General features: G+C 38.1%; 1 protein-coding gene across 14 annotated transcripts in view; it reads right to left on the bottom strand.

Annotated features, from left to right (window-relative positions):
• GOLGA4 (golgin A4) overlaps positions 1-17,385 on the bottom strand; it is a 124,343-nt gene that overhangs the window by 89,795 nt on the left and 17,163 nt on the right. For 8 of the 14 annotated variants that reach the window (XM_061395889.1, XM_061395892.1, XM_061395890.1 and 5 more), the window contains 2 exons: positions 7,392-7,490; positions 3,052-3,117 (listed from right to left, as the gene is read on the bottom strand). The exons of 4 other annotated variants lie outside the window; for them this stretch is intronic. In XM_061395889.1, coding sequence (XP_061251873.1) covers positions 3,052-3,117; positions 7,392-7,490 — 165 coding nt within the window. The remainder of the gene's footprint in view (positions 1-3,051; positions 3,118-7,391; positions 7,491-17,385) is intronic. 2 more of the 14 variants (XM_061395895.1, XM_061395893.1) reach the window with 1 other exon arrangement.

The following is a 17,385-nucleotide window of genomic DNA, read 5'->3' as shown; positions in this document are numbered from 1 at the left end:
ACAACATATAAATTTAAATGAGGCAATGCATGGCAAAAAAAAAAAAAAATTATAGCTGGGGAGAGTGATGTTTTTGTCAATCTATGATAATTCCACTATCAATAACTAATCACTAGTCTCTGGGCAAGTAATTTAAGGTTTCATGCCTAATATCTTATCTACACAATAAGAGAGTAATACTAGACCCTATAGTTATCCTAAACTGCCACAACACTAAAACTATAATCAAACCATTTCACAGCTTCTCAGATAAGGATGAATGCTCATATATACTTGTTTTACAAACTATATTTTTCTCTATTACATGGTGGCATACACTGATTATTTTCAAATGTCTGAGTTTTTTTTAAGTCTGTCTAAGGTAAAATGTCCAGAGAAGGCAATGGCATCCCACTCCAGTACTTTTGCCTGGCAAATCCCATGGACAGAGGAGCCTGGTGGGCTGCAGTCCATGGGGTTGCTAGAGTCGGACACGACTGAGCGACTTCACTTTCACTTTTTACTTTCATGCATTGGAGAAGGAAATGGCAACCCACTCCAGTGTTCTTGCCTGGAGAATCCCAAGGACAGTGGAGCCTGGTAGGCTGCTGTCTGTGGGGTCGCACAGAGTCGGACATGACTGAAGCGACTTAGCAGCAGCAGCAGCAAAGTAAAATGTCAACCTATGAATGAAGAGTCATTTTGATTAGCTGAATGTTATGTACTGATTACCTGAATTTTGTGTACCAAATTAAACTGAAGAGTTAACTACTGTTAAGTATAACAGACATTTTTTTGAAAAGGGTATACTACACTTTTCTGCTTTTTTAGATAAAGACAGTGAGTAACCCTTTTTAATGACATCTCTGCCACAAACTGTGTGCCAAAATCTACTGATTTACAGAAGATGATCTACCCAGTAGTAAGGGGGTCACAAGCAGCTACACTTTATAAACTCTTGAGCTTGCTTTTCACCATCTCTTCTACCTTGGTGTTAACTCTGATTTCCTGCTCCCAATTACAGTAAGCATTCTACCTGCTTCAGGGATATCCATTGTTCCTAATTTGCTAACAGCAACCAACAACCAACCTGTCAGAATTTTGTATAAAAGCAAACAGACTCTGAGTGGAGGTGTCTCCTTGTAACAAGAATTAAATGAGATCATGTACATAAAATGATCAACAACACCTGAGACACAGTAAACGCAATAAACACAACTAACTTTCTGAATATCACACAAGTTCATTCCTCACCTTAATCAAAACTTAAGTCTCTCCTGAATTTGATCAAAACATTGGTTGTTATTCACTCTAGTTTTTGCATTCACAATTATATTCAATATGTTTGGACTATTCTACAATAGAATAAGCATTCTAAATAATATTTTCTGATAAATATTCCTCAAAGATCACTGGATCTGTCCAGTAACATTTAGACTGATGCCTCCCAATATTTTACCCCTCCTTCAAGGCACTTGCAAGAAATTATGTATTTGTAAAAGGAGAGTAAAAAAGTTGGCTTAAAGCTCAACATTCAGAAAACAAAGATCATGGCATCCGGTCCCATCACTTTATGGGAAATAGATGAGGAACAGTGCAAACAGTTTTTTTGGGGGGGCTCCAAAATCACTGCAGATGGTGACTGCAGCCATGAAATTAAAAGACGCTTACTCCTTGGAAGAAAGTTATGACCAACCTAGATAGCATATTCAAAAGCAGAGATGTTACTTTGCCAACAAAGGTCCGTCTAGTCAAGGCTATGGTTTTTCCTGTGGTCATGTATGGATGTGAGAGTTGGACTGTGAAGAAGGCTGAGCACCGAAGAATTGATGCTTTTGAACTGTGGTGTTGGAGAAGACTCTTGAGAGTCCCTTGGACTGCAAGGAGATCCAACCAGTCCATTCTGAAGGAAATTAGCTCCGGGATTTCCTTGGAAGGAATGATGCTAAAGCTGAAACTGCAGTACTTTGGCCACCTCATGTGAAGAGTTGACTCATTGGAAAAGACTCTGATGCTGGGAGGGACTGGGGGCAGGAGGAGAAGGGGACGACAGAGGATGAGATGGCTGGATGGCATCACTGACTCGATGGACATGAGTCTGAGTGAACTCCGGGAGTTGGTGATGGACAGGAAGGCCTGGCGTGCTGCGATTCATGGGGTCGCAAAGAGTCGGACATGACTGAGCGACTGAACTGAACTGAACTGAACTGAAAAGGATTTGGGATTAACTGGGGATGTTTCAAGGCCCAGGGACTTGGCCCAGAATCTGACTGGCCTCCCTGAAAAGAATGAGGTTCTCAGCTCACAGGTAAGCTGTTCATGGAGTTTGGGAAGCTAGACAATACTTTAGAATGTTTAGTCTGCATGATTTAGTTCATAAATCAGACTGTTGAGAAACTGCCCATGTTCGTGCTCCAGGTCCACAGAATCAGCAATGTTACTGCCCTACACTAGACACTGTTGAGAATAGCCAGGTTAATGATGAATAATCATCAGTAAAGCCAAAAATAATAAATGTTCATCTCAGACACTGCTATCATTAAGATTTTTTTTTAATGAATTTCTTTCTTTTTTGGAAGGAGTCAAAAGAAGGTTACATGAGTCCCACTCTCCAAATAACTTTTTAAAGTCAAAGATAAACTTAACTCGCTAGTAATAAGATATTCTGCATTAGAACAAACTTTAAAAGAAAATGCCATTTTCTTCACATCCCCATTCTAGAATATGTAACTCAACATGTCTTTCAGTATGGCTTACTCCTAATCTTTTACAACTATAAAGTCAGTCTGTTTTTCAAAGTTTTATCTTCGGTGCCATTAAGTTTTTAAATGAGCAATAATGGAAACTTACAAGACTGGTGTGTATATATATATACACACACACACACATATACACATGTATTACTTCACTTTAAACTTTTTCCAAGAAACCATCAACAAACTTGGATTTATCATACATACTGTATCAAGTGTTTGGACATCACTGTTTCATTGTAAAGTCAAATGCTAATAATATAGATTGACTGACACTGAAATGACTTGCTCTTTCTTTTAAATAACATTTAAAACAAACCTGAGGAGTTGTGGGTTCACTTCCATTAACACTGTCGGGAGATTTTGTGGCTTGGAAAGACGCATTCTAAGAAAAACAAAGAAACACTGTAAAGAGAGGATCAGAAAACTAAAGTTTTAAAACCGTTAAGAACAAAGGCCAAGTACCAAAACCTATTAGACACACGTATCTATTAAACAAAATTAGTAACTGCTCACTTATTAGAATGTTTTCATGCAAGGCAAAACTAGTATGGTAAGTATTTTAGAAAATTCATTTTGCTATTTTATCTGTAACTAAATAGCAAGGATTAGTATGTAGCGAAATTTACAAACTAATCCCATGCCTCCCCCCATTACCATCACCCCAGTTTTTTCCCTCAATACAAAATTAACATCAGGAATTCAGTCAGCAAAACTCATTCAAGTAGAAAACTATCCAGAGGAAGTAATGTCAACCGTTCCTTACAATTAAATACTATTTAAAGTTATTCGGGCTAAGCTCTGAAAAATATCTTCCTAATAAGAAATGGAAATGCCTCATTCATTTAAAGCCACCAGTCTAAATGAAATTGGTAGGACAGTTTTCAGAAAAACTTAAAATTAAAAATAATTTCTTCCGCAAATGAAAGTTTTTTGTTCTGTTCTGTTGGTATGGCAAATGTTCTAAGTTACACAGCATTCTACTTATTACATCAAACCTGTGTTAGTTCCGTAAGGTTTGATATTCTTCAAGATTCAAAATTCTACACTATTCATAATACACTAAGTGTCTAACTAAAATTAAACCTACAGAAGCAGCTCATGATAAAGTAACATCCATGTTTTAAACAAAAGCATTCAACCAAATACTAGTCACTATGTTTCAGTAACTTGGTGCTTAAAAAGTACCAAGTTTTCCCCTACAACCTCTTAGGGCTAACCAAGAAAAGGTCAAATATATGACTCTTCTTATTCTTAAATACAAGTGGGGAAAGCATGCAACTTTGCAAAAGTGTTCTCAAATTTTTGAACTCTCATTAGGTATCTGATACTATGAAATTATTAATTTTCGCTGTGATAAATGTACTATGATTTTGTAGCTTTAGTCTTCATCTTTTAGAAATATATACCAAAATAGGTAGGTAAGATTTCTGAAATTTGCTTCAAATAATCCCATGGGGATGGGGGAGAGGGGTATCTGCATGTGTGATGAGGGCGGGAGGGGTATGGTTAGGGAGGTGTGAGGGGATGGTATAAGATAGCCATGAGTTATTATTTGCTGACACCGGACAATGGATATTGGGGGAAGGACAAGTAATCTTATGCAATTTTTATTGCTATTTCCACTCTTGCTATATGTTTAAATTTTTTCCTTATAAAAGTTTAAATACCTTGCCCCTCTAACATAAAAAGAGCTATAAAATTTTATCAGTCCAAGACACCTCCTTAAACTTACACAGGGGAGAACGGTTAGGGGAATATAGGAATTAACTTTTATCTTCCTCTTCTCTGCCATTTCAAAGAATTAGAAGCTGGATACACGGCATACATTTGTACAACATTGCAATTAATGCTTTCCAGCCCTAAAAATATCCTGCACTACACACTCTAAAATAAAAGACATATATTTCACAGAGATCAGCAAGTCTCTCTGCCAGGCAATTGAAAAGTAATTGTCTATGTGCAGTAAAAATGCTTTATATATACTTCATATTCAGTTGCATAGAATATTAAAAAGATGTTTACTCAAGACTAAAACTTTAATAAATAAAATTAAATTAAATGAATTTTATTTATCAAGGAAAAAAAGAAAAGTAACTGACCTTTAAATTATGGAGAAAGCAAACAAGAGGGCTCCATAAGATATTCTATTTTATGTAGTAAAAAAACCTGGTACATTATTGTGATCCATACAAAAACAGCTATTCTACAACTGTTTGAAATACCACTCTACCAAACAAACAGCATAATATTTAAAAACTTTTCTTTCCTGTACCTATATTTTAATTTACTTGCTATACTATATATCAGGCTCCCCTGGTAGCTCAGACGGTAAAGAATCTGTCCACAAGATTCTTGCGGGAGACCCACGTTCGACCCCTGGGTTAGGAAGATCCCCTGGTGAAGAGACTGGCTACCCACTCCAGTATTCTTGCCTGGAGAATCCCATGGACAGAGGTGCCTGGAAAGCCCCAGTTCATGGGGTCGCAAAGAGTCAGACATGACTAAGTGCAAAAAATACTATATATCTGAATAAATGCAAGACAACTAAAGAAAGTACTGAACTATGTTACCATGAAAATGTAAGTTAGGAATCTCTAGAAACAAAAATTACAGATATTGTCACTACATATAATGCCTTCTTCATTTCTGCCCTGCAAATTCTTTCTCATCTTTCAACTTTCAAACACCTCTTATTTTGTGAAGCCTCCTATGGCTGGCCTGAGGGACTAACACATTTCCTATGCTTGTATTTTCTTCTACAAAGCCTTACTTCTTTTGAATTGCTAAGCGTATTTTGACATTTTTGTCTCAGTACTAACTACAAATGCTTAGAGAGCAAGAACCCTACATTTGCCTGACTGATAGCAGAGGCTCAGGAATTGCTTCTTAACCCCTTATGCAGCCCATCTTTCAGTGCAAGAAGACTTCTGAATGCCTCCCGGCAACAGAAGCCCAGAGAACTAGCTCAACACACGTCAATACTCAATGGTCACCAACACTGTCTCCTGGAGGCAACTGTGAGATAACAAAAAAATGTTTCTGAAGTGCATTTAATTTAAAAGTACACACAGGTTCCCTGCCAGATTTGTCTTCAATTATTTGTTACATCTTTCAACAATCACTTTTAACTGCTGTAAGGTTATACCATGGTTTTATGTGAGGAGAAATGTTATTACCAGAATAAACAAACAAACAAACAAAATTTAAATAAGATTATCACAGACTTTTAGCCTACTTACCATATTTTAAATAGTTCTAAAGGCTTCATTTTAAAATTATTAGCATTTTTTTGTAATAGGATAGGTATTCAATATGAATTGTTTTTGTGTACTTATGGAAGTGGACCTAGAAGAAGTTCTATTTTTTTTTGTCACGCCTCCATTACTACTACATGAAGTGGAACATCATTTTATATTTTTAAAATAAGCTGGTAAGTTATCTCTAACTGGGACTCCTGTCTCCCTCTCAGGACTGAAAACAGTGAGGTATAACTGGTAGCCCAGAACCAAGAAGAGACCTCTATTCCTGAGAGCCAACCTAAGGCATCACAAGAACTCTCAGCTGCTTTCTTTCCTAAAACCCAGTTGAGAAGGAAGGTAATACAGGATTGCTACTGGCCACATGCAGACCAAGTCTTTGCTGGCTGCATGAATAAGTATGTGAGTGCGTGCTTAGTTGTTCAGTTGTGTTTGACTCTTTGAGACCCCATGGACTACAGACCGCCAGGCTCCTCCGTCCGTGAAATTTTCCAGGCAAGAATACTGAAGTGGGTTGCCATTTCCTCCAAGGATCTTTCCAACCCAGGGATCAAACCTGTGTCTCTTGCATCTCCTGCACTGGCACGCATATTCTTTATCACTAAGCCAAGTTGGAAGCCCCATGATTAAGTACAGAAATGTTCTAATTTCATCACCAGCTGCTTAATAAATTAAACCAACTCTTATTGTTTAAAAAAAAACCTCAGTCCCAGTTCAGCTGGTGTTCATTCTAACACCAAAAGCTAACCTTACTTGGCAATCAAACTTCTAACTTTTAATTTGCTAAATTTATTAATTTAGCAAATTTTCCAAAGTGGAATTACACACAAGATTCAAAATTGTATGAATTCGGTCAGCTGAAAGATAAAGAGTAATTTTTTCCTTTCAAATGTTTTATACACAGAAAACTGGTAGTCTCCCAAAATAAGATGCAACTAACTTGTTACAGTAGACTCCACCTGCCTACTCAATATTGCTTAATTACGGATTTATATACAATGATTTTTTCATTCCTAAAAATGTGAGTCACATCTCAAAATATTCTTGGCCTCCTACCATGAGTAGAACAGAGATTCCTAGCAATACGTACCTCTCTTAGTTAATGAGCAAACATTCCCTAGGGAGGAAAACTTAAGAGTTCATACCAAGTGAAAGTATTCTTCGCTATGTTAATGAAAACAGTGTTAAATTTTGTTGCTGTTAAAAAGCTAGCAAACACACACCAGCCATCAGAACTCAGCAGTTTACGCTCTGATTTTTTTAGAGCAAGGTTAGCAGCACAGCACTGAAGATGCTTTGAGAGGTGGTCAGTGACAAGCAACATGAGATATGCTTCTAGAATGACCAAATTACTCTGTTTCCCCACACAGGGAGTGCAGAAAGCGGTGGAAGGACTCACCACACTTTCAGTCTGGGTTTTAGGCTGCTTGGAGGAATCCAAAGCAAAGATAGTATACTCAGAGAGAAAAGCAGGCTCTGCTATCATCCCGGCTAGGAGCTGTCTCATTCAGGGTAATGAGCAGAGGCATAAACATAAAATAAAGGATGAAAAACAAATCATAAGGGCATGTTGCAAAGTTCTCATCCCACAAGCACGCACAACACTCCAGTGGCCTTGCACTAGCACCACTCCACCCACAGAAACAGTAAGTTCCTGGGAAAGTTCAGGGAGATGAGCTGAGCTGTTCTGGACCTCAAAACTCAACTTTAAACAGCTTGCTTATTGACAGACAAATGATGTATGCAACAGGCACCCTAGCACACACCACGTCTGGCAATTCAGCATTAAAGTCTACACCAATAAGAACAATTCATGGTAAAGAACACAAAGTCTTAAATACTGAGCTGCTCATTTCTATAGACAGAAAAAGACAGCATGGAAATTTATGGGGCAGATAAACAAACAACACTTTAATCATTTATTTGTACTTATATACAAATAGTCTTCTCCAATACATACAGCAGAAATTTTTAAAACAAATTTATAGTAAGTTTTAAGGATAAATTCTATTATACTACTGATAGCTCTTTTGATATACATTCTTATCTGCATAATTTTCTTTCATAAACTGTATACTATATACCAAAATACTATCATGATTTAGATGTGTAAGAAATTATAATTAAAATGAACTTTTTGATGGTGGGGGTTACACAAACACACAAGTAAAAAATTACATTTCTAATTATTTTTCCCTACCTAGCCCATTTTGGGGCCTGCTTTTTTTTTTTTTTTTTTTTTCCTGCCCACAATTTTCTGTTCTTTTTCAGGAAATTATTATTACTTCATTTACCTTACTGAAGATACTTGTTTTTCAAAGTCTTGTCCAGACTGACCTTTTAATTATTTTAATTTCACCTGGAATAAATTGTTACAGCCCAATTTCTGTTTTTATTGGTTGTCTTCTCAGCATTTCTTTTATCATTTTCGTTTACAGGCTCCTTTTCAGGAAAGCATTATCCTTCCCCTTCCTTCTGTGCTCATCCCTCCTTATCCAGTCAGTCTGACTCCCTGGGGCCCAGTCTGGGTTTCCAGCCCCACAGCAACACAGAGGTTATCACAGATCCAGTCACTAAGCCCATGTGAGGGAGGTATGGTTCAGTTCTTGGTCACAAAGCCTCCCTAGAGACAGCAGCTTCTCACAATGGGCCACAGAGAGCTCTAGGCAAAAGCTGGGAAAAGCTCTTCTCAGCTGCCTTTCATGCGTGCCGTGAGCCCCACTTTAGCCTCTGGCCTGTAGCACTAAAACAAATTCTGGCAGCACAGAACCCTCCCGGTCCTTCTCAACCAGCGTTCAAAGAGAAAATTAAGTCCTAATGCCAGACCTGAGGCATCTGCTAGCTAGCATCCACTGTTATATGTCATGAATTAGTATATCCCCTATGTACTACTCTATCCTCTTTTAGGAAAGAGACCCTAAAAAGCTTTGGGGTTTTATTTTTTTGTCACACCGCATGGCTTGTGGGATTTTAGTTTCCCGACCAGGGACTGAACCTGGGCCCCAGCACTGAAAGTGGAGAGTCCTAACCACTGGACAGCCAGGGAACTTCCAAAAAGTTTAGAATCTTCTAGTAGCTCTACTGTAATGAGAAGAGGCCCTGTTTCTATCTTCCCAAACTCTGTTATATATAGCTGTTGTAGCAACAACTTACTTTTTTGAGTCAAATTTATTTCATTCTTATTTGCAGTAACGTATACATTAGGTACATAATACACTTAGAAAATACAAGAAAAAAAAAAACCACTATAGCAGTATATGAGAAAATACGCAGTACAGACTGAGGTTAAATCATTTTGATTAAATCCAAGATCATAAATTATAGCCCTATTTTGTCTATATGGGTAATTTTACTAAACATAAAAACATACAGTCTTTAAACAGAAAAGACAGCAAAAAAAGGACAAGGTGTCTAATGTTCCCTAGCTCTAATTAGCACTGAAAAGACCAAGGGTATATAAAGATGGTAAAAACTAAAAGAAAAAACAAACCCACATATCAAGCCAGAAAACTGGGAAAGTAGCAACACAGATTCAAGGAATTTCTGGTAAAGTCTCAGGGTACCTGAGACTTAAAAAAATAAGTCATCAAAGATCAGCCTGCTACCCCAGTTAAAAAAAAAAAAAAAGATCAGCTTGCCACTGCAATCCTGAGGATGCTCAGTACACTCAGCAAGAGAATGGAACCAACTGGTTCATCATTTGTTGAACAGAGAAAAATACAGACAGAAGACTCGTATTACTAATACCAGGGATGAAAGAGGGAAAATTACTACTGTGTTTACAAAATAAAAAAGATTACAAGGCAATAACTGCATGCCAACAAACAACATGGGTGGCATAAAGTACCAAAACTGATGCAGGAAGAAACACAAACTATTAACAGAACTGTAAAAAGTGAAGAGACTGAATTAGTAATCGAAACATTTCTCATAAAGAAAAGCCCAGATCAGATGGCATCATTAGTAAATTATACCAACTATTTAAAGAATTAATACTAAGCTTAAAAATATATATATATATACACATATACATATATATGTATATGTGTATATATATGTGTGTGTGTGTATATATATATATATATGAGGGAACACTTCTCAATGCATTTTATGAGACCAATATTTTCCTGACACCAAAATACTGAAGACCAACAGACCAATATCTCTTATGCTGCTGCTACTGGTGCTAAGTCGCTTCAGTCGTGTCCGACTCTGTACGACCCCATAGATGGCAGCCCACCAGGCTCCCCCATCCCTGGGATTTTCCAGGCAAGAACACTGGAGTGGGTTGCCATTTCCTTCTCCAATGCATGAAAGTGAAAAGTGAAAGTGAAGTCGCTCAGCTGTGTCTGACTCTTCTCGTCTTCGCGACCCCATGGACTGCAGCCTACCGGGGTCCTCCATCCATGGGATTTTTTGGTGTCATTGCCTTCTCCAAATATCTCTTATGAATACAGACAAAAAAAAATCCTTAAAAAAAAACCTAGCAAACCCAGCAATATAAAATTAAACACCATGAACAAGTGGAACTTATCCTATACAGGGTTGGTTTAACACCCAAAACCAGTTAATACAGTACATCAAACAGAGTAAAGGACAAGGTCACAGGTCAATCTCAAGATGCAAAGAAGGCATCTGAAAAAATCCAGCACTGCTTGACGGGAAGAACATTCAACCAACTAGGAACGGCAGGGAATTTCCTCAACATGAGAAAGGGAATATACTAAACACCATGTTAGCATCATACCCAACGACACAAAGACTAACGCCTTCCCCCTTCCCTTTAAGACTGAACGCCTTCCCTCTGAGAGCCAAGTAGGTCTGCTTTCACTACTGCTCAACTGAAGGTTCTAGCCAGGGAATTAGGCAAGAAAATGTAATAAAAGACAGCAGATTAAGGGAAGATATAAAACTGCCTCTACCTCCAGATGACGTGATCTTCTACAAAGAAAATACTAAGTAATCCACTAAAGGAATCATAGAACTAATAAGGTTAGCTTTGAAAGTCAATCCATTTAGGGGCAAAATTAATTCCAACTAATAAGTATCAGCAAGGTTATAGGATAACAAGATTAGTAATAATTTATAAAAATCCTATTTTTTCTGTAGAAGAACAAGAAAACTAAAATGATATTAAGAAAACAATTCAATGTATATTAACATTAAAAAGAATATTTGTGAATAAATTTTAACAAAAGTAGTATAAAATTTAAGCTGTGAAAACTATGAAATTTTTTGAAAAAAATAAAGAAGATCTAAATACATGAAGGAGTAGAGGGAAAAGAAAGAGGAAATAGTAAGTTTCCAATTATTTAAATCTGATAAGTGAAAGTGAAAGTGAAGTCGCTCAGTCGTGTCCAACTCTTTGTGACCCCATGGACTGTAGCCTATCAGGCTCCTCCATCCATGGGATTTTCTAGGCAAGAGTGCTGGAGTGGATTGCCATGTCCTTCTCCAGGGGATCTTCCGACCCAGGAATCAAACCTGGGTCTCCCGCATTGCAGGCAGACGCTTTACCATCTGAGTCACCAGGGAAGCTCTGATAAGGATGGCACAAAAAGAAAAGTATAAATCTCTCTTTACAAACAGAGGAAATGTAAATAAAATAAGTATCAGACAACAACAGGATATTAATAATGCACTCTGACTAGTAGAATTGATTCAAGGAATGACCAACTGGCTTAATATCAGGAAACCTATTGATTTAATTCATGTTTTATCATTAGAGCAAAAGAAAAAATATGAGAACTGAATAGATATCAAAGGCAATCTAACAGGCTTATCTTCTATTTTGATTAACTGACAGAGGGTAGGTAGGTTATAATCTAACAGTCTAACAAAGAAAAAAGCATATCCAGCTTTGAAAGTCAATCCATTTAGGGGCAAAATTAATTCCAAACTTATGAAAAAATATTTCTCACCCATCACTTTGGAAGATAATTCTTAATAATTCTTAAAGAACAACACCTTCAGAAGCCCCGAAACAAAGAATAAATTTCAAAAAAATGCTTAGGACCTGTCAAAAGCTGAGAGTATCAGGAATCCCTGTTAGGGGTCATCACATGAAACAGTGAAAATTTTCTGGAAATACAAAGACAACTACTGAGGTAAGAGACGGCATTTTGTTTCTGAAAAATAGCTTATATCAAGAGAATAAGAAAGAAAAGGGGATATCTTTCTTGAAGCTTGGGAAAGCATCTAGTCCAAAGCAGCCTGATGCTTCATTATTTCCTTCCCTACAGTGTCACTCTTAATATAAAATGTCCTGTCTGTGCTGTTCAACAGATGGTGAGTATAGATAAAGCTTTCTCTTTTCTGTACAATAATGATCTTTTGTATATGATATACAAATTACAAGTATTTTCATACTTCTGAATTCACTTGCCCTTCACAAGAACCCTGTGAGAATGGATACTCATTTTACCACAGTTTAAAGCTGAGGCTCTGAGAAGTTAAAGGAAGCTGCCTAAAGCCACACAGCATGTAGGGATGGAATCCTAGAATCCTTTTCTACTCCAGGCTTGTGCTGCATGTAGGGAAGCAAAAGAACATACAGGACATGTGCACAGACATCTACTCACAGAACAGAATCCGTCAAACAACTCAAATACTAAAGTTCAGCAGGCAAAGACAGAGAGAGAGGTAACCCCCATGGGGCCCTAATCCACGTAAGGCTCCATCTGCTTCCCTCCCCTCTGGATGGGACCTAAGCAGAGACAGTGAAGCAGGCCACCCTGTCTTCCCAGGCTGCCCCCAATAACAGCGCAGGAAGCGCCCACCACGTGCCCGGCAGCATGTGAGGAGAGGGACATGCTGTGCGACTGCCTATCCCCACAATCCCAGGAGGAAGGCACTGCTGTTCCCATCCTGCTGCTGCTGCTGCTGCTAAGTCGCTTCAGTCATGTCCGACTCTGTGCGACCCCATAGTCGGCAGCCCACCAGGCTCCCCCGTCCCTGGGATTCTCCAGGCAAGAACACTGGAGTGGGTTGCCATTTCCTTCTCCAATGCATGAAAGTGAAAAGTGAAAGTGAAGTCGCTCAGTCGTGTCTGATCCTCAGCGACCCCATGGACTGCAGCCTTCCAGGCTCATCCGTCCATGGGATTTTCCAGGCAAGAGTACTAGAGTGGGATGCCATTGCCTTCTCCGGTTCCCATCCTACACATGAGAAAATCTAAGTCACTGAAAAGTTAACTTTCAAAGATCCTTCAGCCAGCAAAGCCAGACAGTTCCAAAAACCACCCCCTTCTCACTCATCTATTCCAGGTATTACTCCAAACAAACAAACATGTTCTCATTTTCTCAGAAAAGTCTTCAGACTGAGCCATAAAAGGAATGCAGGAGTTACACCTGTTGCAATACAGATATACCTTGAAAACATGATGCCAAGTGAAAGAAACCAAATGCAAAAAGTCACATATTGTGTGCATCCACTTGCGCGAAATATCCAGAAGAGCTAATCCACATCAGCGGTCACCTGGGGCTGGGAGAAGGGGAGAATGACTGCTTAATGAGTAAGCAGTTTCCTTTAGCATAATGAAAAGTCGTGGAACTAGACAGATGTGATGGATGCACAACACTGTGAATGTAATAAAAGCCACCTTTAGTTCACTTTAAAACGGTAAATTTTATGTTATAGGAATTTTATCTCAGTAAAAAGAAAAATCAGAGTGGAGCAGAGGGCAGGTAGTTCATTTGCCTAGTTAGCCCTTTACCTGATCCTACACTCCATACTGCTCAAAGGCACGCAGCTCCAGAGGCAAAGATTCAACTCAAGCAACACAAAGGGGAAGGAAGCCTGTGCTGAGGTACTGAGGCTGGGCCTAGGAGCCCAGGAGAGAGTATCAGCCCAACTGGACAGATTCACCGTCTGTGCAGGATGAGATCCCAGAGCCCCACAGACCTCTGTGTCAGGGCACATCAACCTACTCCCCTTGGCCTTCAATGTCTACAATCATACAGATGATTTTTTACATCCCTATAAGGAAGCCTCAGAGAAGGCAATGGCAACCCACTCCAGTACTCTCGCCTGGGAAATCCCATGGACGGATGAGCCTGGTAGGCTGCAGTCCATGGGGTTGCTAAGGGCATGACTGAGCGACTTTACTTTCACTTTTCACTTTCATGCATCGGAGAAGGAAATGGCAACCCACTCCAGTGTTCTTGCCTGGAGAATCCCAGGGACAGAGGAGCCTAGTGGGCTGCCATCTATAGGGTCACACAGAGCTGGACACGACTGAAGCGACTTAGCAGAAGCAGTAGCAGTAAGGAAGCCTGGGGCTTCCCAGGTGGCTCACTGATAAAGAATCTGCCTACCAATGCAAGAGACACAGGTTCAAACCCTGGGTCAGGACTTCAGTATTCTTGCCTGGGAAATCCCATGGACAGCGGAGCCTGGCAGGCTACCTACACTCCATGGGGTCGCAAAGAGTCATACACGACTTAGTGACAAAACAACAACAAGGAAGCCTGAGGCACTGCTACCAAAGACAGACTTATTTATATTTATATAAAATACTTACTAACACGGGAAACCAGACATATTAGGATTTTCCCCAATATCTGAGAACAGGCAAAACATTAAATTGACCAGAAAATCAATGTAATGAAATCATTCTACTTCTCAAGCTTTCTAGATAACACAGACTTTATGTACCTCCTGGAGAGACAGACAAATAAATATTTGTATTTTGAATTAAACTTCCACATTTTGCTAAAAAGAAACTTAAAACTAAAAGTGAGGATCCCATCACTGACAGAGTATCTTTCACCTCAAAAGTTTAACAAAATGAAAAACCCAGGGAGTTTGAGAGAGAGCTGATGACTTAAAAAGATAATTTTATGTAATGTCCTTTTAATCAGTAACTTGATCATGAAATTTAAAAGTCCCTTATTTATTTCAAAATAAGTTGACCCAAGGTTTACATTTCACTTTGTGATCAAAAATATTTTTTAGAGTTGTTTAAAAATGCTTTGGACGAAGTGATGATATTGCTTTGGCTGTCAACCAGAAACCATTTCCTAAGCTATACCTAGAAGCACAGGAGCTTTAGTGCTGGAATATGGGGAAAAATTAAAAATAACCTTTAGCTTACTTAGCCTGCTGTAAAAGAATGCTGAAACCATCCCTTTCAGAAAGGATTACTTTGTAAAGATACATTCAATTTAAAGGTCTTAAAGTATCCTAGAAAAAACAAATCTTAAAAAAAAAAAAAAACCAATAGTAGCAATCAACAGTTATTTTCATTGTTTCAACTGTATGTAAGCCAATATACCATAATATCAACCAATATACTAAGTGTAGGAATGATGCCATTAACACCGACTGCAAAAAGTGTTTTTGCTGCTCAATATTCTAGCTTTCATTCAAACTGCTTTCACATATAAACTAAATTCAACAACATTAACTTGAAATCTTAAAGTTAAAAAAATGCAATATTGTAAATAATGCATAAGAAAATAAGATTGCAAAGAAAGTATGCATATACTCTATACTCGTATATAACTTTGTCAGATTATTTAAATATATACACTAAGGACACAGTATACTATTAACTTTCAATGCAAAAACTACTATGAAGTTTTTATTTTGCTATCAACATCTACTAAATAATGGTTTTCAAAAATACACCCTATGACCTAGCAATCCCATTCTTAGAAATCTATCTTACAGAATAACAGCATTGCCAATTATGCATTACATACAATTCTCAGTCCAATACTACTTAAAATATTGAAAGGTTATAAAATTGGATTCATAATACTGAAACTTTTTCCAAACTAATCTATAGAATCAGTGCAATCCCAATTCAATTCTCTGTACATGTGCTTTTTGTTGTTGTTGTCAGTGTTGTGTTTTGAGTTTGTTTTTTTAAGACTTGAAAATCTGATTCTAAAATTTACATGAAATTTATATGGGAAGGTATAGGAATAACTAAGACATTCCAGAAGAACAAGGCAGTGCTATGGACTGAATGTTTGGGCCCTAAACCCCAGTGATATCTGGTGATGGTACTTGGAGGCAAAGACTTTGGGAGGTAATTAGAGTTAGATGAGGTAAAAAGAGTGGGACCTCTATGATGAGATTACTGCCCTTACAAAAAGTGAAAGACAAAGACAGCGGGCTCCCTACTCCTCCATTTCTCCCTAGGTGCATGCAACAACGAAAAGTTATGCTGGGACATAATGAGAAGATAGCTGTGTGCATCTCAGGAAGAGGGTCCTCACCAGATACTGAATCTGTTGGCACCTTGATCTTGGGCTGCCCAGCCTCCAGAATTCTGAGAAATAGATGTCTGTTGTTTAAGCCAGCAATCTACAAAATTTTGGTTTTAAAACCAAGACAGGGAAGACTTGCTCTACACTGAAGGCAAGATTTAATATAAAATAGTTATGAAGACAATATGGGAACAAGTCAAAGACAAAGCAAACAGGAGAAGAGAAAATAGAGTCCAGAAACAAATCCACTCAAATATGGACACAATTTCTGGTAGCACAGTAGAGCAGTGTGGAAAGAATCAAACAACTGGATAGCTACAGGGGGAGAAGGGTGGTAGTGAAACTTGATCCCTACCTCATACCATATTGAAAAAACTCATTTCCAAGCAGAGTATAGATTCAAATGTGAAAGGTAAAACAGGATAACACAGGCAAATACTCTCAAGGATAAGAAAAGAATACTGTAATAAGAAATGAAAAACACTAGACATAAAATAAAATATTGATAAATTGGACTACATTACAACTAAGAACTTCTGTTCAAAGGACACCATTAAGAGAATAAAAGGCAAGAGACAGAAAGGAAGTAGATATCTACAAGGCATATATCCAATTAAAAAAACTCCTATCCATACTGTACAAAAAAGAACTCCTACAAATCAATAAAACAAAGATAAACCAACAGAAAAATGAGCAAGAGCCTGAAATAAGCACTTCACAAAAGAAGGTATCAATACACAGATGAAAAATGCTCAGTCCCATTAGATGAAATACACAGATGAAAAATGCTCAATCTTATCAGTCATCAGAGAAATGCAAATTAGAACCACAACAAGAGAACATTACAGCCACCAGAATAGCAGAAATGAAAGACAACTTTCATAAACTCCTGGTAGGAAGGTACAGTTCTACAACTATCCTGAAAAGGACCACAGGCATCAGCTTCCAAACTGTTAACCTACATATACACTTTAACCCGGTGGCTCTCTTCCTGTAAGTGGGCAGCGAGAGAAGTGCACAAGACTCTTCACAGCAGCACAATTTGACATAGCCAAAAATTAGGCAACCCACAGTTTAACTATAATGTTTACGACAGAAAGCATACTTAAGAGGTACTATTTAGAAAAAGCAGCAGCAGCAGCAGCATATATCAAAAGGGCAGGACGACGGTACTCT

This window comes from Bos javanicus, chromosome 22 (assembly GCF_032452875.1).
Source record: "Bos javanicus breed banteng chromosome 22, ARS-OSU_banteng_1.0, whole genome shotgun sequence".
Classification (NCBI taxonomy): domain Eukaryota; kingdom Metazoa; phylum Chordata; class Mammalia; order Artiodactyla; family Bovidae; genus Bos; species Bos javanicus.
This window is presented reverse-complemented; position numbering and strand designations above follow the sequence as displayed.